This window comes from Drosophila obscura, unplaced genomic scaffold (genome assembly GCF_018151105.1).
Source record: "Drosophila obscura isolate BZ-5 IFL unplaced genomic scaffold, ASM1815110v1 contig_30, whole genome shotgun sequence".
NCBI lineage: Eukaryota > Metazoa > Arthropoda > Insecta > Diptera > Drosophilidae > Drosophila > Drosophila obscura.
Window position 1 is genome coordinate 2,433,658 of NW_024542818.1, and position 27,434 is coordinate 2,461,091.

The 27,434-nt window shown below is 47.0% G+C and overlaps 9 protein-coding genes across 10 annotated transcripts; 5 read left to right on the top strand and 4 right to left on the bottom strand.

Annotated features, from left to right (window-relative positions):
- The first annotated feature begins 2,702 nt into the window (after window positions 1-2,702).
- LOC111081964 (cyclin-T) lies at window positions 2,703-8,615 on the top strand. Its single transcript, XM_041594576.1, has 5 exons — window positions 2,703-2,803; window positions 3,172-4,002; window positions 4,095-4,140; window positions 4,836-5,449; window positions 5,516-8,615. The coding sequence occupies exons 2-5, from the start codon at window positions 3,414-3,416 to the stop codon at window positions 7,648-7,650; spliced, it is 3,384 nt and encodes a 1,127-aa protein (XP_041450510.1). The 5' UTR covers window positions 2,703-2,803; window positions 3,172-3,413; the 3' UTR covers window positions 7,651-8,615.
- Window positions 8,616-9,987: 1,372 nt separating this feature from the next.
- Window positions 9,988-10,858, bottom strand: LOC111081965 (brachyurin). The gene has a single exon (XM_022378138.2). It carries the CDS (start codon window positions 10,816-10,818, stop codon window positions 10,009-10,011), a length of 810 nt encoding a protein of 269 aa, XP_022233830.1. The 5' UTR covers window positions 10,819-10,858; the 3' UTR covers window positions 9,988-10,008.
- A 724-nt stretch (window positions 10,859-11,582) lies between these two features.
- Window positions 11,583-12,858, top strand: LOC111081966 (brachyurin). The gene is made up of 3 exons (XM_041594617.1): window positions 11,583-12,094; window positions 12,150-12,412; window positions 12,469-12,858. The coding sequence occupies exons 1-3, from the start codon at window positions 11,859-11,861 to the stop codon at window positions 12,780-12,782; spliced, it is 813 nt and encodes a 270-aa protein (XP_041450551.1). The 5' UTR covers window positions 11,583-11,858; the 3' UTR covers window positions 12,783-12,858.
- A 582-nt stretch (window positions 12,859-13,440) lies between these two features.
- LOC111081817 (serine protease 1-like) lies at window positions 13,441-14,380 on the top strand. The gene is made up of 2 exons (XM_022377966.2): window positions 13,441-13,697; window positions 13,760-14,380. The coding sequence occupies exons 1-2, from the start codon at window positions 13,468-13,470 to the stop codon at window positions 14,319-14,321; spliced, it is 792 nt and encodes a 263-aa protein (XP_022233658.2). The 5' UTR covers window positions 13,441-13,467; the 3' UTR covers window positions 14,322-14,380.
- Window positions 14,381-15,186: 806 nt separating this feature from the next.
- Window positions 15,187-18,216, bottom strand: LOC111081816 (protein inturned). The gene has a single exon (XM_022377965.2). It carries the CDS (start codon window positions 18,105-18,107, stop codon window positions 15,402-15,404), a length of 2,706 nt encoding a protein of 901 aa, XP_022233657.2. The 5' UTR covers window positions 18,108-18,216; the 3' UTR covers window positions 15,187-15,401.
- An 831-nt stretch (window positions 18,217-19,047) lies between these two features.
- LOC111081818 (toll-like receptor 13) lies at window positions 19,048-22,707 on the top strand. Of its 2 annotated transcripts, XM_022377967.2 has the most exons (6): window positions 19,048-19,731; window positions 19,800-20,030; window positions 20,125-20,364; window positions 20,482-22,109; window positions 22,176-22,303; window positions 22,358-22,707. In XM_022377967.2, exons 1-6 carry the CDS (start codon window positions 19,422-19,424, stop codon window positions 22,590-22,592), a joined length of 2,772 nt encoding a protein of 923 aa, XP_022233659.2. In that variant the 5' UTR covers window positions 19,048-19,421; the 3' UTR covers window positions 22,593-22,707. The 2 variants fall into 2 exon arrangements, with proteins under 2 accessions (XP_022233659.2, XP_022233660.2); XM_022377968.2 differs by lacking the exon at window positions 19,048-19,731 and having other exon boundaries at window positions 19,945-20,030; window positions 20,106-20,364.
- On the top strand, window positions 22,691-23,376 carry LOC111081820 (DNA primase large subunit). The gene is made up of 2 exons (XM_041594645.1): window positions 22,691-23,065; window positions 23,146-23,376. Exons 1-2 carry the CDS (start codon window positions 22,691-22,693, stop codon window positions 23,374-23,376), a joined length of 606 nt encoding a protein of 201 aa, XP_041450579.1.
- On the bottom strand, window positions 23,316-24,831 carry LOC111081819 (phospholipase A1 1). Its single transcript, XM_022377969.2, has 4 exons — window positions 24,557-24,831; window positions 24,241-24,500; window positions 24,045-24,180; window positions 23,316-23,987 (listed from the first exon to the last, which is right to left on the bottom strand). The coding sequence occupies exons 1-4, from the start codon at window positions 24,756-24,758 to the stop codon at window positions 23,431-23,433; spliced, it is 1,155 nt and encodes a 384-aa protein (XP_022233661.2). The 5' UTR covers window positions 24,759-24,831; the 3' UTR covers window positions 23,316-23,430.
- A 261-nt stretch (window positions 24,832-25,092) lies between these two features.
- LOC111081815 (DNA/RNA-binding protein KIN17) lies at window positions 25,093-26,423 on the bottom strand. The gene is made up of 2 exons (XM_022377964.2): window positions 25,376-26,423; window positions 25,093-25,316 (listed from the first exon to the last, which is right to left on the bottom strand). The coding sequence occupies exons 1-2, from the start codon at window positions 26,357-26,359 to the stop codon at window positions 25,116-25,118; spliced, it is 1,185 nt and encodes a 394-aa protein (XP_022233656.2). The 5' UTR covers window positions 26,360-26,423; the 3' UTR covers window positions 25,093-25,115.
- Window positions 26,424-27,434: the final 1,011 nt, after the last annotated feature.

The following is a 27,434-nucleotide window of genomic DNA, read 5'->3' on the forward strand; positions in this document are numbered from 1 at the left end:
ACAATATATGCAAAAGATTGACGACTCAAGTACAACGAAATCAGTAACGTAACCATGAATCTGAACCACTCACTCCCTGAAGGACGCAGCTTTAAACCCACTCCAAGATAGGACTTCCTCATTCAACATGAAACCATTCCTCAAGTTTTTCAATACAGCCCCGAAAATATTTCTACGAGTACATGCCTAGCACGATATAATTGTATATATATTTAAACAACTTCTGGACCTCATGTTTCCACTTGATTATTAACGTAAAGATATATTATACGAATATATATACCAATTATTTGTTGAATTGGATAAACCCGAATGCTGGATAAGACCAACTAAATTAATTATTAACGAAAATCGAAGCCTTTGTGCGCGATTTCTTAACTAGGCTAAGACCCAAAATACTTTATTGGTAAACCGAAGAAACGAATGAAAATTTCTACTTTTCAAACCGAACGAAGGATGATTTTGAGGAACAGAACGGGCACGGCACGGGACTAGAAAAATATGTTGAATGGTTTACAGTTAGGTGCAATTAAATTATTTTATAGATAACCAACCATAATTTAAGTGTTTTTCACGTTTATTTGACTTTTGGTTTGTGTATTGTACATTTAACGGACTCTTTTTGAAATGTCTGCGAAGAGAAATCAGCTAAAGCCAGCCACAATATATAATATACACGCATGTATTTATGTATATCTTGTAAGAGAATTAACGTTGGGATCCGTAATATGGTATGTAGGTGAATTTTAGAAGGATATAGGGAAAGGCAATGACGGTTTAGTCTTAATTTTATAAGGATGAACGAAAGAAAATCCAAAAACGCAAGCTAGCATAATTATTTACTGTTACGACATAAGAGTTTTAAGATTTTTAGCTAAATTTTGTATATTTTAATCTACAAACCATAACAAATATATATATATATATTATCTGTTTTATAAATAACAATAAAACGAAAAGTGTGTGTTTTGTATATGGTTTGGCAAGGCAAATATCGAACGGATAGAATGAGGGAATAGAACAGTATACAGTATACATACACCTGAAAACTGGTGTTAAATGATCAATTTATTTGCATTTAAATTTAAATTTAACAAGTTCAAGGTAAATTTAAGGTATATTGACGGTGTATAATGGTATATTTTATTTTTCAATCTATTTAATTCCATTTCTAAGGTTTGTTGAACATATATTCCTGAGCTGTGCATCAGCTGTTCTCGTGTTGCTGGATACGTAACATATAAGTAAAACGTAAAGCCTAGTACTCAGATCCAAAAACAGTTTGACAGCAAACAAATGTCATATATTCTTCGAGCGGACAGTGGTGTGACCAGAGGTGTGCACTGCATTCCGAACGGTTACACTGCTCAGACCGCTGCTTGGTTTTATTTAAAGTTAACAAAATGCACTTCTTCGGCTGGGGCCGCTCTTCCCCAGCCATATCCTGGGCTCCCCAATATTTTATTGGCAAGGCAATGTGTCTGACTATCAGCAGCAGCAGATGGCGACGCCTCACGTGCCGGACACCATGAAGAAAAAATGTTTTGAAATTATGATTTGTTTTATATTAATGAAAATTAATAAAAATAATAAATTATAATATCCATATAATTGTCATCATATAATACTGCATTAACTAGACTCTATTTTCTTCATTATTTATATATTTCATTTGGTTTTTGTTCTCTTATTGCAATGTTTGCTTCGTGTTTGCTGGCAAAAGATGTCAAAATGATATCTTTTTCGAGGTGGGTCGAAATATACCAAAAAAACAAGCAAATACTTCGGATACTTTTCCAGTATATACCTTTTTTTTTTGTTGATCTGTTGATCCGTACAGAGTTTTTGCCGTAAAAAATTTCTGATGATTCTGTTATTTTCTGTTTTTTTTTCGATCTGTGCTGTTAGGCGAGAAATAGATTTATTTAACTCTTTTACTATAAATTCGAAATTGGCATTTTTAGCCAAGTACAGAACCAAAAAGCTCATCATTCCGAAAGGAGGGTTGCCACAAGTTTTGCAGCCGTGACGTCACTATGAATCATATAACTTCTGGCTACATTGTTAATAAATTGGCAATTGTTGTGGAACAATCAATTCAAACGCGTCGTGACGAAATATTATGTTAAGTTTTCGAACTTATGTTATGTTAAGTTTTCGAACTGTTATGGACAAAAATCAAAAAATATCATGGTATGGCAGCCCGCAGCAACTACGAATTGCACGAGTCTGGCAACGCCACAAAACGACGTGACATTCGTTTTATGTTGTTTTTGTTTGAACCTTAATATGTAAATAATGTGCATTTCAGGGATATCGATGAAATAATTTGCATAGTAGTGAGGAAGGGGAAAGATTTCCAGACAGGGTGGCAGGGCCGAGGTTGAAGGGGTAGTGTTGAGCGGATAGTGGCGCCCTAGTCGGGCGATCTTAAAACTATAAGTACGATAACTGCGTTTCATTATTTCATTGATAGTTTCATTGTTTTTTCATTGATACAATAACTGCGTTTCATTATTTCATTGATAGTTTCATTGTTTTTTCATTGATACGATAACTGCGTTTCATTATTTCATTGATAGTTTCATTATTACATCGATACTATCATCATAGTCTCAAAACCATCGATAGTAGAGGCTAGCAGCAAAATATCGATAGTATCGATAGTGCCCTCTTTCGTTTGACACCTCTACGTGTGAGTGAATACATTTTTTTCTGCAAGTTTTTGTCATTGTCCAGATCCAATCAATGTCCAATCAAGTGCAGTAAACAAATCGTGATGGTGTTTGTGGCCAACGCGACGGTAATTGCAATACAAATAACAATGAATTGAAACTATGAAAGTTGCATAACACGTCGCTGTCGCGGTAGTGTCCCGCAGTCGCAATTTCCAGAAAACCACACCACACACACACACATACACGCGCGCGGACACGCACACGCACACAACAGCAGACAAGAGCAGCGCGGCGGAAAAAGTGTAAAAAAACTGTAGCCGCAACAGCTAATAGCAGTTAAATCGAATGTGCATTCCGCGACTCACATAGCCAATGTGCTGTGGCAGCCGCAGCGAGCGCTCCCCGTTCCCCAATCCGCCTCCCCGCCACCCACGCCATCACCATCAAAAACACCAACACTAACACTAACGCACTCGCCTTGTACCACACACAGCCGACAAAGAAAGAGCGCTCTGCTTCTTCGTACAGTTCCTACGACGGCAGCCAGCGCTTGAGTCAGCAGTCCGCATAGCAAGAGTGAGCGAAAGAGAAAGAGTGTGGAGAGGAGAGGAGAAATCCGGCAGCAATCAGAATCTGTGCGATCCAACTGCGGGAGCGCGCAATAAAGAGGCTTGCATGTGAAACTAAACAAAGGAAGGGGCAAAGCAATCAGCAACGGCAGCGGCGGCGGCGGCAATGAGTCTCATGGCCACGCCAATGCCCCCGGGCAGCTCCACGAGTGCAGGGTCCTCCGGCTCGGCCAGTGCAGTACCCGGCGCCAGCAGCAGCAGCAGCGGCAGCAGTACTAACAACAATCTGCCATTCGAGAAGGACAAGATCTGGTACTTCAGCAATGAACAGTTGACCAACTCGCCCAGTCGTCGAGGTGGCATCAAAGGCGACGACGAGCTCCAGTACAGGCAGATGACCGCCTACCTGATACAGGAGATGGGCCAGCGGCTGCAGGTGTCCCAGCTGTGCATAAATACGGCCATTGTGTATATGCATCGGTTCTATGCGTTCCATTCATTCACACACTTCCATCGCAACTCGATGGCATCGGCGAGCCTCTTTCTGGCAGCCAAGGTCGAGGAGCAGCCCCGCAAGCTGGAGCATGTGATACGAGCCGCCAACAAGTGCCTGCCACCGACCACCGAGCAAAACTACGCCGATCTCGCCCAGGAGCTCGTCTTCAACGAGAACGTGCTGCTGCAGACGCTCGGCTTTGATGTGGCCATCGATCATCCGCACACGCATGTGGTGCGCACGTGCCAGCTGGTCAAAGGTAGGCACCAATCTGCTCTAAAATATATCCCAAAATCCCAAATGATATGCACGTAGAGCGATTTGTGAATTGATTACTGTGATATATTTTAGCGTGCAAGGATCTGGCGCAGACCTCCTACTTTTTGGCCTCAAACAGGTATGGCTCTACACTCTGGTGACCCAATCCTTGACAAAATCTCTATCCCCAATCCCCAAACGCAATGGTATATGAGTCTGTTCGTGTGTGTGCGCGTGTGGCGGTGGTAGTGGTGTGGCATAGACGTGTCCATTCCTGCGCTGAGTGGGATGGCCTGGGGATCAAAAGGTAGAGTCAAACCGTGCGATGATTCGGCTACCTGCTTAGGTAATAGACTTCTATCTGCCCAGAACAAAACAAAAGAACTACGGACCGGACCCTACTTGTACACATTTTTGGCACACAAGGACACTCGTTGTCTCGGGTCCGTCTAATCCGCTAAAATCCCACGTGTATACACACATCTTGTAAACACATTTTGACCAGAAACAGAACCATTTTGATTTTATGATATGCCGTAGCAATTTGTCCGATTTCTGAGGTAAATTATTGGACAGACCCATCCATCGATTACCTTGGGTTTTTTCTGCAATTAAAATGTAATTTGAACGGAAAAAATATACAAAATAAAGAAAGGGGACACCCACCCATCGGAAATACAAGAAATACTACTGGACTTTTAGTTATTTGTTTAAACTGTGGAGGATACGGCGATAGAGGGCAAAAATGTGGTAACCCCCCTGCGCGCACACACACACACATATATACACCTCGACTTGCCACTTAATTTCACTAAACTACCATCCTGGAAACAGCCTGCATCTGACCTCGATGTGCCTGCAATATCGACCCACTGTGGTGGCATGTTTCTGCATTTATTTGGCCTGCAAATGGTCGCGCTGGGAGATCCCACAGTCGACCGAGGGCAAGCACTGGTTCTACTATGTGGACAAGAGCGTGTCGCTGGACCTGCTCAAACAGCTGACGGACGAGTTTATAGCCATTTACGAGAAGAGCCCCGCCCGCCTCAAGTCCAAGCTGAACTCGATCAAGGCGATCGCCCAGGGAGCCAGCAATCGGACGGCATCGAAGGATAAGCCCAAGGAAGACTGGAAGATGAGCGAGATGATGAAGGGCTATCACTCAAATATTGAGCCGCCGCCAGAGCTGGCCATGAATGGCAATGACAATCGCGATCGGGAGCGAGATCGGGAAAGGGAGCGGGAACGGGAAAGAGAGCGGGAGCAGTCGACCCTTTTGCCGCCGCCAGCGATGGTGCCGCAGCAGAGGCGACCAGATGGCAGTCATCAGCGTTCATCTTCCGCAAGCAATGTGCCTCTCAGCTCCTCATCATCATCATCATCGTCGTCCGCTAGCCACAATAAGTTGCCAAACTACGCGGGTGGCCTGCCACCCGATGGTCATCCAGGTGAGTAGACAACGGACAGCACATCTCCCAGGAGAGCGAAGCACTCAAAGCGATTTATACTTTCAGATCACAAGGCGAAGCAACAGGGCTACAACAATCGCTTGCCCTCCAGTCACCAGCGGAGCAGCGGCAGCATGGGCGCCACGGCCAGCGGGAACAGTGGCAGCCAACGAAATAGCTCCAACTCGTCGTCCAGCCAGCAGCAGCCCGGCCGGCCGCCCATGCCCGTCGACTATCACAAGTCGCGAGGAATGCCGCCGGTCGGTGTGGGTATTCCTCCACATGGTTCCCACAAAATGACCTCGAGCGCGAAGCCCCAGCCGCAGCAGCCTCCGCCAACGCATCCATCTGCCTCCAACTCATCTGCAGTGGGCATTTCCTCAAAGGATAAGTCGCAAAGCAACAAGATGTACCCGAATGCGCCGCCATCCTATAGTAACAGTGCGCCCCCCAATCCCCTGATGTCCCGCGGAAGCGGTGGCTATCAGTGTGGCAGCAACGGGGCACAGCCCCCGGCTGGCTATGGCAGCAGCCATCGAAGCAGCAAATCCGGCTCCACCGTCCACGGCATGCCGCCATTCGAGCAGCAGCTGCCCTATCCCCAGAGCCAGGGCTACAGTCACATGCAGCAGCCACAGCAGCAGCAGCAGCTTTCCTTGGAAGCGCCTCCCCAGGCTTCGTCGCTGGCCAAGAACAATTCCCTGTTCAGTCCCGAGTGGAGCGACATGAAGAAGGAGCCGCAAAGCCAGCCCTTCAACGGCCTCCTTCCGCCTCCGGCTCCGCTGGGCCACGACTTTAAGCTGAATAATCATCCGCGCGACAAGGACAGCCCCAAGAAGGATCGCCTCACGCCCACCAAGAAGGACAAGCATCGTCCCGTGATGCCCATGACCAGCAGCGGCGGGCCCAATGCGTCGTCTAAGAATGTAGCCATGATGCCGCCCCACAAGAAGCCGCTTCTGCCGCACGGAGGGGAACTGCTGGCCAATCCCAATGAGATCCGCGATGTCGGCAATCTGAAGCGGGCCAACGATATATCAGGCAGTCAGTATGGACTGAACAAGCTGGACGACCTGGACGGCAGTAATCTACCGCGCGAGAAACTCCGCAAGTTGGACAACAGCAGCAGCCTGCCCGCCTATCCCAGCTACGAGGAGAAGCACACGCCCCTGAACATGTCGAATGGCATCGAGACCACGCCGGATCTGGTGCGCAGCCTGCTCAAGGAAAGTCTCTGTCCGTCGAATGTGTCGCTCCTGAAGCCGGATGCCCTCACCATGCCGGGACTGAAGCCGCCAGCGGAACTCCTAGAGCCCATGCCCGCGCCGGCGAAGAAGGAGCCGCTTTCGGGCAGCATGAGTGCCATGTCCAATCTCCTAGCCTCCGCCGTTCCGATGGAGGTGGACGCGCTCACCAAGCTGGGCGGCGGCGACCTCAAGGATGACAGCAGCAGTAAGTCGGAGAAGAAAAAGAAGAAGGACAAGCATAAACACAAGGAGAAGGACAAGTCCAAGGATAAGTCGGATAAGGAGGAGCGCAAGAAGCACAAGAAGGACAAGCAGAAGGATCGCAGTGGCAAGGATAGCTCGCTGGCCAACGACTCCCTCAAGATGGTGATCAAGACCAGTGCCCCGACGAATCCCAACGGCGGCCTCCAGGTGGGCACGGCGGCTCCACTCAAGCTGAAGATTAGCAAGAATAAAGTGGAGCCGAACAACTACTCTGCGGCTGCCGGCTTGGCCGTGGCTCCAGGCTATGGCATGCCCCCAGCGATGGCCACGACATTAGCTTCATCCGCTGCTGGTGTGGGATTAATGGCAGCGGTACCTGCTCCTGCATTGCCTCCATTTGCCGGCGGCTACAACACGGGCTCCTCGGGCAGCGGCAGTAGCAGCGGAGGCAACAAGAAGAAGCACAGCGAACGTGACCGGGAAAAGGAGAGCAAAAAGAGCAAGGGTCAGGACTATTCGAAATACAATGGAGCTGTCGGAGCAGGAATTGGTGGTGGCGTTGGCGTTGGTGGCGGCGTATTTGCCCCTCTCGGCGGTGCAGGCGCCGCACCCAACATCTCCACGGCGATGAGCCTGGCCTCGAGCATGCCGATGACCACCACCACATCCTCCATGCTGATGACGCCAACGAATGCTGTTCTCCCTATCGGCCTGCCACCGCCCGCCCTGCCCGTCTACAGCAAGAAGTAGCATCAGGAAAAGGAGGAGGAGGAAAAGGATAGGCAGGAGCTGCCACAGGATGAGGAGAACGAGGAGGGGAGACAGGAGCAGGAGGAGAGGGAGCTCCTAATTAATCCATAAGTCGCACTTTTTGATAACTGTATAGAGAGCCCGTAAGCCGATGCTAGATTTAGTCGTTAGGATTGTTGGTGAGATGCAGATTCAGATGCATTAGTGGCCTAAGTTATTATTGATTCATTTTAGTTAAGCAAAATCTGAAAAATCATTAAACCACAAAACACACAAACCCGAGGATCGAATTCGAATCGCCCTATCGAAAACGAAGACGAAGTCGGAGATGCAATTCGAAGAGACGGCTGATCTGATTCTGATCGATTCTCCAGGTGGAGAATATTTATATAACTCAAAACTCAATGAGCGAAAACTTTTGTACAGCATTAATTAATTTATAATTATACTACATTACACACTTATACTTACACACACACACACACACACACACAACAAGCAAACACAAACACATAATAGTTTTAAACGAGTTGTTGGCATCGGAATCGGACTTAGGAATCCAAGAATCGGACAAAATAGAATGAAAAAACAGAGACAGACATACAGACATAGAGACCCATCGTACATATAGAGAAGTACATGCTCTAGCGAGGGCTTCTCGATTAGTTGCAACCACAACACGGCCGTCTAGCATTTAAGTTAGCAAATCAATACCACAGACAACACTATCTGATGTATATAGCCACACCACACACACACACGCATACACACACACACAGGCACTCACAATTGAATACACAAAACGAGAGAGAGACACTTAAAAGATATATATAGGACCGACTTCCGCTTAGCAAATATACAATATATAGTACGGCCCCCCACTAATTACAGGCCGTTGCAGAAGAAGTTCAGGAGATTCAGAATAATCCACACCGAACAGAGTAGAAATACTAGCAGGACGAGAGTAGAGCAGAGAAGTGAAAAGATAAAGCCAGCGCTTTGATTCAAAATTGAAGACGCCAAACTACATAATAAATTATTGAATTAAATCATAGTTGCTACGCGAAAAGTAAATGACGATGATAATGATACAAGTGAATGCAAATGCAGTGAGGTTATTCTTTAGTTAGCAAAGTTTTTCTATCCCCGTTTTTCAATTCCGAATTCCAACTTGGTTTTCCATACAACCTACCCCCTTCCTCCCCCTCCAATAGCAATACTTACAGCATTGTATTTCAGTGCTTTTCGATGAATAGAATTAAACTAAACCAATACCAATTTGATCGTTTCGGCGGTGGATAATATGTTTAAAAGGTCGCCCGAAACGTTGACGTAGCTTTCATTTGTTTTTAATTTATTTTTAAAGCTAGCATTACGAAAAGGAAACAAAACAACAACAAAAATCCCTAAACAAAAACAAATTATACAAAACAAACAACAACAAAATAACCCCCAAAAACAAAATTATGTGTAAAACAAAAATCGTTGTGCAAGAAAATAGAAAAAACGTTACAAAAAATGATGTAAAAACACGAAAGCTAAATGGAAAAATTACAAAAAAAAAAAAAATATGAAAAGTTCGAAACTTATAGAAATCTAAGCGGAAAGTAAATGCATCTTCGAGGCGGAAATAGTCAGGAGAAAGTGAAATCAAATGAAATTGAATTTTTATGTAATTTTTGACACTAAGCAAACAGTTAAGCGAATGTTTTTCACCACTATTCGTATTCGTATTCAATTTCTCTACTACTGCATTAAGCTGCAAGCATACAGAGTATATGCATATAGTATATACACATACATATATGTAGCCCTAAACTATCCACTAAACACACACACACACGTACACAGACACATACTTCCCCCCCTATACACACACACACAATACAAATCATATAATTTAAGTTATAATTGAGAAGACCCCCACGGAGACATCCGTGTTTCTAATCTTTCGATCGATTGGAGTATCGTACGAATGTGTAATTTGCAGCTAAGATTTAATTTTTCTTTTTACATACTTATTCTTGAAACTACCCCCTAGATCCCCCCGCCCATACCCTACCCTACCCTTCCCCTCCCCTACTTTAAGTTTTTGTATATACATAGAAAGAAAGAAATGGAAAAGCCGCTCCTCGAGGATCGGGCCAGTGTCGGGTTTCATTGGGATCACGGTTGGGTACGAAGTGCGGTCGGTCGGTCGGTGTGTTCGAATATGAATTCACTCGACACTGGCCCGCTCCCCGAGGGACTCGGAAAACCAGGCAAAAATCCAAAACAAAAAACCAATAAAAATGAGAAAAAATAAACAAAAAAATCAGGAAAAAAATTAAATAAAAATAAATGTAAATTCGTTTTTATTCAGACCCCCACATGATCCCTGATCCATCCGAGATAGCTGGTGATGCGCGTAAAGACCGCCGGAAAGCCTACCTCGCAGCCCATGTTGGTACCGAAGGAGGTGGAGCCAATTAGGGTGGTGTCGTTGCCCTCCATGACGACCAAAGGACCGCCGGAGTCGCCTTGGCAGGTGGACTTACCGCTGGTGGTACTCATGCAGATCATGTTCTCCGACACGGCCCCGCTCCAGTACATCTTGCACAGGGTATGCGGCAGAATGGGCATCTTCACGAAACGAAGCGCCGGAGAAACCACATCCGAGCTGTCGCTGTCCCGTCCCCAGCCCGAGGCGTAGGCCTTCTGGTACTCGTAGGTGGGATACGTTCCGTTGACACGCCTTGGCAGGCCGGCGGACCGAATGCTATCGGTGAACCGCACTAAGACGGGCAACCGGATCAGTGAAATGTCGTTGGCCACCGTGCTCGCCGTCCAGTTGGTGTGCACAATGATCTGGGACTTGTCCACCTGGAACCGCCTCTGTCCGGGCTCTTTCTCGTCCTGGATGTTGATGGCACCCAGGTAGACGGTGGCCGACTCTGCTCCGTCCGTGCAGTGGGCAGCCGTCACAATCCAGCGATGGGAGATCAGAGTTCCACCGCACCAGGTGCTCGTGTTGCCAAATGAGATGTTCAGCCCCGCCTGGTAGGGAAACTGCCCCACCACGGCAAGGTCCCCGTTCGTGATGCGTGACTCCAGACCCGCCAGAAGAGGCACAGCTGCGCAGGAGCCAGCCAGCGCGACAGTCAGCAGGAAAAGCGACAGTATCTTCATCTTACTTAATTGGTTGTCCAATGACTGGTGGGGAGGATTGTCCAACGGTTATATAGGAGCTGAGTAGCCGTATTGCCTTATCGACGAGCGAGAAGCCCTCGACAATTGAGCACCCCAGATAGTTGGCGGCGTAGAATCACCTGGTTGGGATTATTTCCATAGATACGTGCTAAAAACAATCTACTTAAAGGTCGTTCCTTAATTTGTGTGGGATTTGTAATTGGTTCCCAATGAATCATTATGAAGGATTGCCAATTGAAGTCAGCGTATTAAACAGACTGTACGTGATAAAAGTTTATGAAGATTCCCTTGTGAGTAGGGAATTGATAGCCCTGAAGACCGACTCCAACCATTTGAGTCGTTCAATCCGTTGGAAAGGTAAGTGGCTCTCAAAATATCGCATGAGAGAAACGTTGTTTCGGCTCACATTTGAAAAGACTACTTCAGGCAGATTAGATCGCAGAAGTAGAAGCTACTCTCTTAGAACTCGTATATGATAGTATTACGCCTCTGGAATAGTAATACGTCAATAATTGAATATATATGTTATCAAAAGAGCCCGATAATACATATGTACACTATGTACAATCTATGTATATATAGAACCACATTCTCTGACAATAGGTATATCTGCGAATCACGAGGTTTCATTGATGAAAGATTTCCCAGAAAAATCAATGGTTGTTTTACTTATGGCGGCTATTGGGTAATAAAAGGACTGCACATCATAATATCCTCAGTAAGGATACACAAAACTCTACACATTTATATGGAGTTTACCACACTGGGAACACGCTGAACTGAACCCCATTGCTATCGGAAACCCCTAGCAAATGAAAGCAAATCACATGTATTTCAATAAGTTCAGCCATCAAGTGGCGTTCAGATGGCTTGCAACCGATAATCCGTAATCGAGCATTATGGCCACCCGGACGACTATGAACGGCCAATCAGGGCAGATTAATCCACTGAAGAGACCATAAATCCACATTCAGGCTGGTACGCCATGTCAGTGGCAGAAAGAGTGGAATATACTGAAGATGCAAATAGGTTCGGCTCTGGTTGGTCTTCTATTCGTCGCTGTTCAGGTGGGATGTCTGGATCTTAGACATGGCGCACTGACGGGGCGCATCAGCGGCGGAGAGGTGGCCCGCGATAATCAGTTTCCCTATCAAGTGGGCCTGTCTATAGAGGAGGCCAACGACTTGTTTAGTTGGTGCGGAGGTAGCTTGATATCGGATCAATATCTGCTGACGGCTGCGCACTGTGTGGAGGAGTAGGTTTTTCCCAAAGTTTTTAAATAGATTAAGCTGACAACTATGCCCCTACAGAGCCATCTCCATCACATTCTACTTGGGCGGAGTGCAGCGACTGTCTCCCCAACAGCTAATCCGTGCGAACAGTCCCGTCGTATACCTGCATCCTGACTGGGACAGCCAATCTCTGGAGAATGACATTGCCCTGCTGCGTTTGCCCGAACCTGCCGTCTTTAGCAGCTCCATAGATGTCATCAGACTGCCAGGAATGGCCTCGAGCCATGTCAGCTACGACTACGTCCCGGCCACGACCTCTGGATGGGGTCGCATGAGCGATGGTATGTATATTCTCTCACTCGATCTTAGATTTCCCCTGAATATACACTTTTTTTAGAATCAGCTTTAATTTCCGATCATCTTCGCTTTGTCGTCCAGTTTGTGGAGTCGAATGAGGACTGCCAGTATGCCTACGCCAACATCAAACCCACCAACATCTGCATGGACACAACCGGCGGACGCTCGACCTGCACCGGAGACTCCGGAGGTCCACTAATCTACTACGATCCCCTGCAAAGTGCCAATATCCTGATAGGTGTCACTTCGTATGGCAAGAAGTCGGGCTGCACCAGGGGCTATCCCTCGGTCTTCACACGCGTCACGGCCTACTTGGATTGGATAGCGGAGGTGAGTGGAGTTGTCTACCCGTAGAGTGACTCGCCGATGGCTGATGAAACAGTGCTGGGCACTGTAAATAAATTAAATGAAATGTTGAGCATTTCCAAAGTGGGACTGTTATTGATATTTTCGGACAGAGAACGCTGGGAGTGCGGGCTGGGACGGGTACACTTAAGAAAGTGTCGCAGTTTGAAATCGAGACAGGGTAAGATAACCCAACAAACCACCTTCCTATGGCCATTGATAAAGAGTTGGTTGATATATGTATAAAGGATATTGGACAAATATCGGAAAGGGAAATGAGGGATGGGATATGTTCTCTATTCTCTACACGATCTCAAAAGCTCCAAGTTCGATTCTTTCTCTGGGAAATTTCCAATTAGCCGCTGATTGATCTCTCGTTAGGCTATCTTTTGGCGAGGAGAAAATGCCAATTCATTTGGTTTGGCCCCTACCCGTATCTCTCAACAGTTAACAGTTTCAAGAAGCACAACCAGATCTGTTCTGGTTCCCATATCGCGGATGTGGCGCATGCCATGCCGATAGGCGCGTTACGTTACACAAGGAGCGGACACTAGCCACTTGAGCAGGTGCTGGAATCAGAATGACCACAGATCAGATAGGGCGGGACGTCATGCGGTTCGATTGGCCGGATGGGCGTCTATAAAAGCGGCGGGACGAGCTCAAATCACTTATACTTTTCATAGGTAGCCCAATCATGAAAGTGCTCGTTGTATTCGCTTTGGCCCTGGCCTACGCCTCGGGATCGGCTCTGCGCGGTGTCCAGACGGGACCCGGCGGACGCATCACCCACGGCGAGGATGCCCGCACCGACCAGTTCCCCTACCAGGTCGGACTTTCGCTGAAGATCGGCTCCTCCTCGGCCTGGTGCGGTGGCTCCCTCATCGGAAACGAGTGGGTCCTTACAGCCGCTCACTGCACTGATGGGTAAGCAAATCCTGCAGAGATTACAGCGATCAAAAGTGGCTAAGCGTATTGTTCACCTTTAGCGTTGACTCCGTGGAGGTCTATCTGGGCAGCACTGTGCGCTCCAGCCCCAAGGTCAAGCACCACGTCACCAAGGACGACATCATCATCCACGCCGACTGGAACAGCCGCACCCTGCGGAACGATATTTCTCTGATCCGCATTCCCCGCGTCGAGTACAGCAGCGCCATCCATGCCGTCGAGCTGCCCCGCGAGGAGTCGCACTATTCCTCCTACGATGGTGATGAGGTCATCGCCTCCGGCTGGGGCCGCACCTCCGACGAGTCCAGCGCCGTCGCCGCCCACCTCCAGTACGCCCACATGAAGATCATTTCCAACAGCGAGTGCAAGCGCACCTACTACACCACCATCCGCGACTCCAACATCTGCGTCTCCACCCCCGCTGGCGTTTCTACCTGCAACGGAGACTCCGGTGGCCCTCTTGTCCTGGAGAACAGCAAGGTCCAGATTGGTCTGACCTCCTTCGGCTCTGCCGCCGGCTGCGAGAAGGAATACCCCGCTGTCTTCACTCGCGTCACCAGCTACTTGGGCTGGATCCATGAGCACACCGGCATCTCCCGTTAAGAGGCTGATGTTCCGGTCCTCGTCCGGAGTAATAAAGAATCGATTTAGAAAAAATGTAATTAAGCCCTGGTACTCATCTTGATGACGAATGCGCAACAGTTAGCGACGCTATGTCTCGGCCAAATGGGCTCCGATCGGCGAAGCTCCTACATTCCCAGTATCATGGGGATGCAGATTGTCATGATCATCATGATATTTGCCTGTCCTTTATCCGTGTGCCAATCGATGGACATGACTCTCCCGATCACACAAGGACATGCCACGTCCAGATCGGCTGATATAGCTTAATGAAAAAACCAACATTTTTAATATTTAGACAGTTAAAAGTTCGGGTTGCTATATCTAATCCAAATGGACCCGATCGGACCTACTTTTCCAGGGTCGTTAGGATCGAGACTGTATATCGGCTATCCCCCGATCACATGATTATACCATGATTCTGTAGCTACATATGTTCCGTGCTCGAAAAATTACTGGCCGTATAGTAGAGCTGAAAGTAGTGAATCATTGGAAGAGGATAGTGAAGAGATATGTAGACCCACTTAACATCGCGTCTATTCTTTATTATTTGGCAAGACAACCCCGGCAAGCGGGGTAACATTGTACTCCTTGCTGTCAAACTGCGCGAAGAAGTCCAGAAGCGTATGCACTATGCACTAGTAGCGGAGATACAAATTAAATCAAACAAGCACAAATCTAACTTCTTAAAGATGTACGCCACCTCGTTGTTAGAAGACACCTTGAATATTTAGTGCTGTCAGACGCGAAAACAGCCACACTAAACAGTGAAATAACAAACAACAAACAACAAAAAACACAACCCGCTTGATCTTCAGATAACTGACAATTCAACAATTTATTCCATTCCATTCCAGTGTGTACCTTTTACAATTTATTTCTCTTTTATTTCTAATTTCCCCCAATATTTACAGGCGGAAAAGCGAATTATTCTTTAATTGGACGGACTGATGTAATATGAAGATTTCGTTTGCTAGATAGGTATTTCATTTCTATATACGAGTATGTATGAATGTGGTTACGATTATAACATATGTATATATATACGGGTATTATTGCCTTCTATCCCATAGAGAAGAATGATAACCTGAATGCCATTTCCACAATGTTCTGTGGAACATCAGAGCGGTGACATATGTAGACCTCCTTGGCTGGCGACTGAAACAGTCGACCGACCACCACAAAGCGAACAGATTTCGTGGCGCAGGCCTGATTCTCCGTTCTGGATTGGGGGGACACTTCCAGTGTCATCCCGTGCTCCCTCACCAGAGATATTGCATTGCTGCTACTATGTCCATTGGCGTTGGGAGACACTCTTATGGATTCTGTGAGCTGTCTGCGGTAGTGCTTGGAGCGCTCCAGTACAGAGTGAATCATGTGGCAGGCCTGCCGAATCTCGGACAGAAATGTGGTACTCTCCGTGCAGTCATTGAAGGGAGCGAACAGAGACCCATTGGCTATATCAATGTACACATAGTAAAGGACACAGTTCTTCCAGCCGGCGGATATCTTCACGGGCACCACATTGCTGATTTCCTTCCACATCGACTCAGTCATCTGGCTCTGATTGTGGGTCTCCGAATTCAAATTGAGACCATAGTGCAGCGGATGCTGGACGGCAAAGTTCTCCCAATCCGACTCGCTATCGGAATCCTCTGCGCCGCCATGGATGGGTGTCAGGCGCTTGCGCGACGAGTCGTCTTCGCTGGGCGTCAGACTGTGTATCGACGATCCGCCCAGGGAGGAACAGAGCTGCGCTGCCTCCTCATCCACCGATACTGCAGTACTCAAGACCGTGAGCTTCTGCTTAAGGAAGGACTCCAGCTTGCCGTTGGTCTCCTTCTCGTCCTTTGCCTCAGCGCCAGCTTGTTCTAGCACTTGAGGTCGCTTGTTTGAAATGGACCAGAACATGGCGAGGGACTCAATGCCGCACTGAATAAGGTGATCCAGTGTCTCCTGTATTTCCTCGATGTAAAAGAGCGATGGTCCCACCACGGTGTCCGGCGCCATGTCAGGGGCATCGAATATCTTCAGGATAACCGCCAGGCTGAGATGGTTGCGTGTGCAGATGGTCAGAAAGTAGCGGCCCGTGGCATTGGGCAGCACGATCTCCTCCCACACATACAGCTCCCGGACGCGCACACTTGGTGCTCCAATTAGATCGAAGATCCCTCTGCACCGCAGGAAGCCCTCGACATTGGCCCGCACTTCAGCTGGCAGCAGGCTGGCCACCAGGAAGTGATTGTAGTACAGAGCGCTGCCATAGATGAAGAACTCGCGGTGCGTGGTCAACGGCTCATCGTTCCAGTTGCGATAGTCCATGGCCTCCATCTCGCTCAGTGCGTCGAATACGCGCAGCTGTGCCTCCTTGGGCAGGGGCAGATTCCGGGACTGGCCGAGCAGTTCCTCAAACTGGGTTAATCCCCGGCAATTGAGCAACAGCCGTGTGCGCTGAATGCCACAGAAGTGGCGCAAGAATGATCTTAGGTCTCCGGCACTGCCCTCTGCTCCTGCTCCTGCTCCTCCAAAGTTTTCCAGCACCAAGCCCGGCATGGAGAAACGGATATAGCCAATCAGCTCATCCGACCGCATGTTGCACTCGGCCGCACTGTAGAGGCTGCTCGTGTAGGCGAACAGCACCAAAAATCCATTCAGCCGACGGTAGTTCACGTGATAGGGGACCTGGTCTACTAGCAGGCGCGACGTGATCGGCTGGGTGTGCAGCTCGCTGAGAACGGCATGCAGGGTGAGGAAGCTGCCACGTGCCTTGTACAGGAAGTTGGTCGTTGCGCCCTCTGGGTAATAGTACAGCGAGTCATGGTGCTGGTCATGCTGGTAGCATTCCGGTGGCAGCAACAGCATACCAAAAGGCATATGATCCAACGCATCGGCTGTCTTAATGGTGCCGGGCTCTAAAGGAACAGCGGGCAGAAGGAGTTCCTCAAACTTCTCCGCAAACATGGCAAAGTTCTCCACCTTGCGCACCTGCTCCTCCTGTTGGCTATGTCCGTAGGTCGGATCCGCTGCCGCTGCTGCTGCTGCTGCGGCGGCGGCCGTAGAGCTGGAGGAGGCCTGGAAGCAAAGGCAGACCTGGGTGGGCTCCACGAACTGCTGCAGGAGCTCGTCGACATTGCTGGCATACAGCTCGATGCCGTTGAGGGACTTGAACCAATCGCCGCGCTTGATGTCGTGCTGCATGGCGCTTATGTCGTGCACAAAGCCCTCGACCATGAGACACTCGGGCTGGTCGGGAAAGGGCAGCACACGGAATCCAAGAATCGACTCCACCGCGGTGGAGCGGCGTCCAAAGCGAAACCGATCTGCTGCAGTTATAACTAGCTGCAGCTTCTTGTTGCTGCTGCTGGCGTCCCCATGCGACGTCTTAAAGTGTGAGAACCGAAACTCGTCGGGCTCGGGCTCTGACAACTGGTTGCGACTGTGGCTCTGGGTCTGCATCTGCGTTTGCGTCTGCGTCTGCGTCTGGGAGTGGGACGGGCGACTGCCATTATGTTGACGTCGCATCGGCTTCTTTCCCAGGCGCAGTGAGCGGCGCATGAATTCCACCCGACGCTCCGCCGAAGTCGCTATGCTTGACTTCGCATTGGGCATGTATTCAACATAGAAGAGGCTGCCGTCCGCAGCCACGTATTCCTCCCAGCTGGCCGAATCGCTACCGTCACTGTAGGAGTTACTAAGCGAAGAGCTGGAGCTCGAAAATGCCTCCGAATTGGCATCAATGCCAGCCAGACTCCCCAGAGACTTGCGCATTGCGGCAGCTATTAGACAAGATGTCTATTTTCAATCAGTTCGCGTTCTACCGCTTATAGTAGTATCACGAGCGCCGCTGATCTTCACATTTGAATGTCGACTGACTGAAAGACTCTTCTCACGTCTGCATAGAACCGAATGCCCAAAACTACTCACAGTTCTACTCGTACCTTGCTCAAAACCTGTTTCTAATTGCAGTCGAGCCAGAGATCAGCGTTAACCCACCTGGAGCAGGCTGTGTTGATTGCCTTTGTTCTCTTTCCAACTTAACAGCGGGAATCGACACACGCTCTTCGCTTCCACTCATACAGACTGGAAATAAATCATGGTAACTGATCACAATTGAAGCAACAGAAGAAAGAGAGTAGGTCTTTACTCGTATATGATAAATGTAAACCAATATATAAACATATTTTGCCTTTTTTTGCTTGTTTAATTTTAGAATAATATTTTAGATGTGAAATCCCACTGAAAGAAATACGAAAGTAAGAATCTTTATTAGCGCTAATCAACAGATAATCTTAGCTTTAGCTAAAGGGTGTTATCGCTTTCATTTGAACTGTAAATCACCGCTACGGGCTTCTAATATTAGTATGTACTCGTATGTAGACTTATAGACTGGCGAGACATGCAATTTATATCGTTGTTAGTTGATCCGTGTTGCTGCTTACACAGGTTAGCATTATAGACTAATCTGCGTTCGGCAACGAGCCATAATTATCCGATAATGAAACATGGGGTTCTACTCAAACGAACCGTGGGACTGGCGGCGGAACGCATTCTGCCACCGAAAGACTGATACCCGTTTGCTGATAGCTCAACTCCAGCCCATTCAAAGGCAAGCCAGGCAAAATATTGCCAAAATTGATAAGCCGTATCGTGTCAGTATTAGCCACATATCGCTGCTACCAATTATATTCGCTGACCATTCGCTAACACTTGTTCGGTTAGTCTTTTTCGGGAACGCAGAAGCTTCGGTACGTTCAAAACACGTTTGAAAAACATCCCAAAGGGAATTCTATAGGAAAGCAAAATGTTGCATAGCTTTCGGAGCGCAAAGATAAAGTGATTAAAATTTCCCCACCATTAACAAACAAAACGAGATTTAAATAGACGGAGAACTTGAATAAAATAAGACGATAAGCAAGAACGGAAGTGTCCATATATATAATATATACATATATATCTACAGATGAATACTACGAGTATTTACGAGTATGTTTGCTCATTGAAAAAGTAGGAACTTGCTTTTTGCTTTCGACAATCAATAATTTGTGGGGCTCTGATAACGGCGATAATTAATAGACCTACAAAATGCCTTCAGTATTCATATTAAAAGTGTTTCTGGTCGTGTCTCTGCTACGCGAAAATGCACAAGTAATACGTGCCATCGAGTTATCAACTTCCGACGGTCTGCCTGATGCTTTGGTTCCCGAAAACCCAGATCTACGGCAGAGTGGGAGCGATGAGAGTGGAGAGTCCACTGCGGATGCGGATCTCAAGTCGGCTTTGCTTAAATACGATTCTGATGACGGTAATAGTTGTCTCCTGGATATCATCAAAGAGGATGTGCTGTGGTGGACATACCCAAATGGAACCCTGAAGCAACTGAATGGAAAATACTGTGAGTAGATGGAAACATTTCTTCCCAATTATTAAAAGTATTTTGTTATCTGATCCATTTATGCTCAGCAACACGTTTATATTTGGACCTATCGCATGGCAACATGAAGGAGGACACAGACTTGTTCCAGCCAACCAAACTATCCATTACATTTAACATGAGGAAAGTTGAAGTGTTTTCGGCTGCCTACAACACTCTCAACGCAGTGCCATACCAAGCCCTGTACTCTTTGAAGGACTCGTTGAAGCTTTTAACTTTGCGGGGAAACAAATTCGCTGACCTAATGCCGGATGCTGAGGGTAAGTATTGGCTAGACATTGGTTTGCAGTTTAACAATAGAAACAAGAGACACATACACCCCTTCCTATGATCAGTTATCATTCACAATTTCAGCCGTTGAGCGGTATTTGAATGAGACTCGTTTGGACTCCAGTCCCACCCCAACACAACACAAATGCGAGCAGATTCTTGCACAGAATGCCACCGATCTGTTCGATCGGGAGTGCTTTCTATACATTCAAAACAACACGAACACGAACACAAGCAACGCAACTATGGCCCCAACAAATGATAACACCTATGGGGATTACATTCAGTTCCTAAAAGAGAAGGTTGACCTGCTTGGGAAGTCACGTAAGACCACTATTACAACACTTTCACACACTTATGCCCAAAGGCAATGCATCTAATCTGTGGTATATGTTTCCGAAATATTAACGTACGAAATCTACTTTAAAATCTTTCGCTTAGAACAATCCATTGCATGGGCCACCTTTCCGAGTCTAACACGACTTGTGGAACTAGACATTAGCAACTGCAGCATTGAGTATGTGCAGAAGGAGGCCTTTAGGAACATCACCAACTTGAAGAGGCTCTTCATGTCCGACAATAAAATCATGACTATTCAACAGGATACGTTCTATTATATTCAGAGCGTGCAGTATTTGGATATTTCCTTCACCAACGTACTCACGTATAGTTACCAAATATCTATGCCTACACTTGAAATGGCCATGAGCCTTATATACGGCCTAAAGATACAGCAGAACGCATTCAAACTGCTGCCGGAATTGGTCTACCTGGATGTTTCCCACTCGAAAATGACCCGCAACAGTGCCGTGGCCTTCGCACATTTGGGGCCCAAGCTTAAGTTCCTAAGCTTGTGCTACACGGCCATTCCTATGGTGAGCAGCGCGATTTTCAAAAACACCGTCCTCGAAGGCCTCGATTTGTCGGGAAACCCCTTCGTGTCGAACAACATCCTAGATGATGCATTCGATGGGATTGGCAGTACGTTGAAGTACCTGTATTTTGAGCACTCCAACCTCAAGGATATGGAGTGGTCCAGGCCCCTGAAGAACGTTCAAATCCTGGGCTTGGCGGGTAACAACATAAACGCGTTGTCCTCGGCCATGTTCGAGTCCCTGCAGAGCTTGGAAATCCTCGATTTAAGCTCTAACCACGTTGGTAATTGGTATAAGAGCGCTTTCGACAATAACTCCGAGCTACGTGTGCTGAATCTTCGCAGTAATAACATCAATGTCCTGACCAATGAGATGCTCAAGGACTTTGAACGCCTGGAGTACCTGAGTCTCGGCGACAACAACTTCATTTGCAACTGCCACCTGAGGGAAGTGGTCGAGGTGGCTGCGGGCAACAACAAGGAAGCCGACTGCTCGTACAACCTGCTCAACATAAGCCCCACAAGTTCGATGAGCATCCAAAAACTGCTGGGTACCGCGGAAACTCTAAATATAAATCGAAAGCTCTGGCAGAGCCGATTCCTGCCACATTTGAATAAGAGCTACAACAATATAAAGGACTATAAGCGCGTGAACAAGATTTTCAAATTGCGATTCTTGGCTGGCGAGTATAGTGCCTCCAGATGTCCTGCCTCGACACCCTACCAGTTGTCTGAGCTAAGCAACGAACTGCTGACCCTAAAATTTCAGCTGCTTGACTATGATGCGACGCAATACTGGTGCTTCAATGACACCGATCAAGTGCAGGTGGAGGAGCTGAACTGTCAGGTTCGGTCCATGAGTGAGATCACGACGGACTTGCACAACCTTACGACGACGGTTATCGCGGTGCTCGGCAGCATCCTTGGCCTGTGCATCTGTGGCTTCATTATCTATCTAAAGCGCTGGCATATACACTACTACTACTCGTCGCTAAAGTCCGCAGCCCTCCTTTCCAGCGCATCGAAAGAGTCGGTGGACAGCTTTACGCATTTGTCCCAACGTGATCCCAGCACTGTCTACGATATCTTCATTAGCTACTGCCAAAACGACCGTACGTGGGTGTTGAATGAACTGCTGCCCAATGTCGAGGAAGCAGGAGATATTTCCATATGTCTGCATGAACGAGACTTTCAGGTTCGGTGTTTATTTGTGTTGGGTCCCTTGGGAGTGTGTACTAATTCAATGCCATCCTGTTTGTAGATCGGAGTGACTATACTGGACAACATTATCTCATGCATGGATCGATCGCACTCATTGATGCTGATCATATCCTCCAAGTTTCTACTGAGCCACTGGTGTCAATTCGAAATGTATTTGGCCCAGCATCGGTGAGCGATACCATTTTTGCATGCAATTGCAGCTCTGAAAAATATTTCTTTCAGCATCTTTGAGGTCAGCAAAGAACATTTGATCCTCGTATTCTTGGAGGATATACCGCGAAGCAAGCGTCCAAAAACACTACAATATTTAATGGATGTGAAAACCTATATCAAATGGCCAGTCGGCAAAGGCGACGAAAAACCAAAGCTGGAGGAGCGTAAACTATTTTGGAAACGCTTGAGAAGATCGCTGGAAGTCATTGGCATTCGAAGTCATTCGAAAGAGATCAGAGCTTAAGAACACCTTAGCCCATTACATTATTTAAAGAGTCCTAGTCAGTTTTGCATGTACCTGATAAAATATAGTTTAATACGTAAAATATACTCAAAACTTCAATGCCGCTATGCATGCGCATGTGCCACGAGCACATCCGTGCCCAGCATCACGTTAAGCATGGTGGCCGGATGCAGTATGGTCCCTTCCTCAAGGGCATTGGTGTAACGCTTGAAGATTCCATTCGCTTCTGGCGTGAGGAGTTCACAAAGAAGATGGATGCAGATAAGTTCATGCGCAGCTACGAGTACAACATCCACCACAACTATGGCAAAAAAGGATCCATGGTTAACTACACTCCCTACTCGTGCTCCAAAATCATCAAGGAAATGGCGGCACCGGGCGACTGCCACGGCTGTCCCTATAAGTCCGTGGATCCGGCTACACTCAAAACAAAACTGGCCTCCTACGGCCTGTCGCCCAGCCACATCGAGGAGGTGATGTTCTTTGTGACGCGCGGTCACTATCAGATCGCCTGTGGCAACCGACCATTAATCATCCGAACACCTACTTCGAGGAGAGCCAGATCCTGATGGGCAACCGTCAGAAGCGCACTGCTGGCTCCATGCCACAGAAGGCCAAACCAAGGCCAGACATTAAGGGACATGCGGACAGGTCAATGCTCAACGGTGACGACGATGACGAGCTGTGGAAGATCGCGGAGACACAGGGACGGGCATATCAGAGCCAAAAGGACATCTCGGAGGCCTTTAATGATGATCTAGATCTTACGGAAATTACATTCTAATCAGCTAAAATAGTAAAATTACGTATCTGTAGGCTAGCAATCGTGTTTAATGTCTCACGTCCGACAAAGGTGGCAGGTCTCTGATCTGGGATTTACCGCCTTACTAATACTTCGACCATACGGGGGCCATCCATTCACATCTACGTAATAGATGCCTCTTGCTTTTCTATCAATTATGTATCCCATCGAGGAAGGATTGCCCGTGCCCAAGCCCGTGACCGCCCTGCAGTCGCGCCGTCTGAGCTCGTCCCAGGAACTGCATTTGGTGGCCATAAAGTTCTTCTCCTGTTGGGGATATGCGCTCTCAGCAAAGTACTCTACAGCGCGTGTGTGCGAGCAGCCAATGGTCAGGCAGCCGGGCTGTATGGGATGTGCGCCACCCGGATAGAAATCAACATCTCCCAGCGGCCCACGCTTCGCCAGAATACCAATGTTGGTGTGAATGATGTCCACCAGCTGCGCATCCCCCCGGGTCAGTCCCGGCAGAATGTTTTCTTGCCGAAAACAGGGTTTCGCGGGGTCCAGTCCAGTTATACGGGGTACCAGTCGTCCAGTAAGCCGCTGAAATGTGCGCCCAGCAGTGCCCATTATGTGTGCCCCCAGGGAGTGCCCTACGGAAGCTAACGTATCCAGTCATATATCCTTAGATTCCTTAGACTATAAATTACCGATCAAGTGGATATTTCTCAGTGGAGTGAGCTCTGTCAAGTGCGTTAGACCCATAGCAATGTACTCGCCGATAAGGTCCGTGTTTAATGCCGACCAGGAGTACAGTGTGTCCACATAATCGGCTGCGTCCACAATCTGAAATTGTTCTTGTTATTTAAGTGAACTTCACAGTGATGTGCAGGACTTTTTACACACAACAAAATTTACGTCGCGGCGACACATGAAGGCTCTCGATATCATGGCGATGGCGGAGGATTCGTTAACGGTGTTTGTCCAGCCGGTAGCCAAGATGACCACCTTGCGACCCTTGCCAAACTTGGAGTGATTCCAGAGCTTCGCTGCATCCAGCAGTGGAACACTGTAGTTGTGGCAGGGCGTCATGTACTGAAAGTGCATTTTGTTTATATCTGGAGTGATCTTCGGTGGTACTCTGCCCATAAACAGCGTGGAAGAGCCTGTGGAATCACAGCGATTGACATGCGTGCTAATAGAAGACATATTCTATTCTTACACAGGGTATCTATCGCATTGGCTGCCAGCTCGAGAGGCACAGCCGTGAGGATATTGGCTTTCATGGTCACAATGTCGGTCAGGACTCTGGGCACTGCCTCCCACCAATAGGGTGTAGATCTGCCATCAGTTTCTGTCATCTCGGCGTTTAAGGCATGACAATGCACAGAGATTTGTAAGAGGAGAAAACACTGAATCCGCATTTCACGAATTTTACGAATATGTGTAAGTGTCTACTCCGATCCGAAGCGAAGCTCTTTCTGCCTTGCGTAAGGCTGCAAGTGTATCGAAATACTTTTGCGAGCATTGTTCTTTCTCTTCATTGTTCCCAAGTCTTAGCCTTTGCCTTATGTTTGCATAATCTGCTATATTTTGCAAATGGCAATGGCACAAATTGCTTATTAATATTCGTGTTTAATTGACCTCAATTTGGTTTTTGCTGAAAAAATGTGTCACTTCTTTCTCATCTTTCGGCGGTAGAGCTTGGATATTTTCATAAATTTAATCTTAAGTTGTAATCTTATAAAAACGAAGCGATATCCTAATATCCCGTTGTTGTGCTAGGCGTCATATAATTTAGATATATCTTCGTACTGTACATTATCGACTATTCGCCCCTTGAGCGGACCGTGGAGTATCTCAACGCTGACGGAGAACTTGCGTTCGTCTAGCTTTTTCAGCAGAGCCTCGGCACCGCGATATGCGCCATTAACGACCAGCACTGTTTTGCCCATGGCCGGTATCACAGTCTCCAAGTGGGCCTGGAAGAAAAATAAAAAGAGTCAAGCTAAAGCTGGTGGCGCATATAAACTGGGCGTACCTGATCCACTTTGAGCTTTTCGCCCGTATCAAGGAATTTGATTTTCGCCTGATACTTGTCGATTAGTTCCTGCACAACAGCTTTCTGCTTGAAGAACTTGTCGCCCATGGACTTTGAGATGAATTTCACCACTATGTTCTTGTGCAGCCAATAATCCTTGCGGTTGGCACGCTCTTTTTTCGCCTCCTCCTGTTGGATGATCTCATCCAGCGCAGATTTGGAATGGGAGCCGCCTTTTTCCGCCGACATTGGCTTGGGCTTCTTGAAAACTTTTTCGTCGATCTCAGAGCTCCGTCGTTTTGCCAATAGCGCCGATTTGCCCAAGATCGATTCGGGCTGGAACTTTTTCTCCAATCGGATGTCCAACTTAAGCGGCTCAGCTTCTTCCCGGATAAGCTCGGTATACTTCTCATGCCCACTGTCGTCGTCATCGTCCTTGGACTTTGCCTTTTTGATTTGTTTTTCAATAAAATCAGTCATTCGCTCCTCGTCGTCTTTTTCCATCTTTTCCTTGCGTTCGGCCTTTGCCTGGCGCTCCATGGCCTCGGGGCTGCGATCGATGTATGAGACAAACCATCCTTTCTCCGTCTCGTCCGCCACAACCTGGCCAGTCCGCCCCAGCCATTTGACATAGTCGGAGAGTGTCAGCCAGCGTGTGGCATTCATGTGTATGTGTTCCTTATGTGCAATGTACTCCTGGTATATCTTGTTGGCATTGGTACGCTTGGTGCCGAACCGCCGGCGCAGCAGCTCCAGGTAGCCATCGGAGAACTCTTTCGAGAAATTGTGCAGAAACTTACCAGGCGAGTCTGCAAACAGCAACAGCTGCCGCTGATGCGACTCGCTCATGGTGTGGCATTTGAAGCCGTTCTCGTCTCGGCATTGCTTTTCGCACATTTGACAATACCAGCGCAACTTCTGCAAGCCCTTCGCCTTCATTTTATTGGCGAGGTACTTGGGCGTACCAGCCTCAGCGCGCCCCATTGTTTAATCTATTTTTTTTATAACAAAAAATCACAATTTACGAACAAAGTCAGCTGTAAGCAGTGTGACCGCGTATGTATTGATAAATACATGCCGTAAAAATACCGAGAAAAAAACCCACTTAACCACCTTTATAAGGTCGAACACCTTGAATTAAACCACCATACAGTAATATTTTATGTTATACTATATTTTATTTCAGTATATAATTTATGTTATGTTATAGCCTTTTTACACTGGGCGCGTCTGCTATCGATATCGGCATAGACGCAATGAAGCAGAAAAGGCGTGGAAGACGTGCGTCTTGAATTTGGATTTGGGTGTTTGATGACAAGGAAAGATACACAAATTTTTGAAAATCAACAGAATTAAGCAAGACGTCAGGAAAATGGACGAAAAAGAATTGATTCTCATATCTAAATATTATTTTCAGACATTTCATTGTAGAGTTTGTGGGAGTTCTTCTTCAAATTATGAAAACCACCGAAGTTCGTCTCCAGCAGTGTCTTAATGGCATCAGGGGGTCAGAAAAATTTCATATGATAATAATACAATCAGTTTCAAGTATTTTATTTAATGACTTTATGTATATTTTCACCTTTTTGCACAATCATACATTTTTAGCGCCAAAATTTGATTTTTGATCTACAATTTTTTGTTGTTATTAGTGGTGATAGTTGCGCTGATAGGCAGAAAATACCAAAAATGACCAAAATCAATCGAATATACCGAATAGACGCACATGAATCAGACACTGACGCAACTTTTTGCCACCACTAGGGCCCTATGCTTAACCTATGTAAAAAAAACTGCGTCTTCGCCAAGACGCAAAGAAGCATGACGCAGCCCCAGTGTAAACGGCCTATAATATTATTACATATATTATACTATATTTTATTACAGATTATAATTTTAAAATTTAGGAAAAATGTAAAAATGTATAAACAATTTATAAATGTAATACCAAATTTAAAAAAACCAAGAAATGTTTTTATTGCCCCCTGACAAAAACTGACTGATATGAAACGAAAGAGTATAATTGCTCGCTGACTTAAGCTGACTGATATGAAACGAA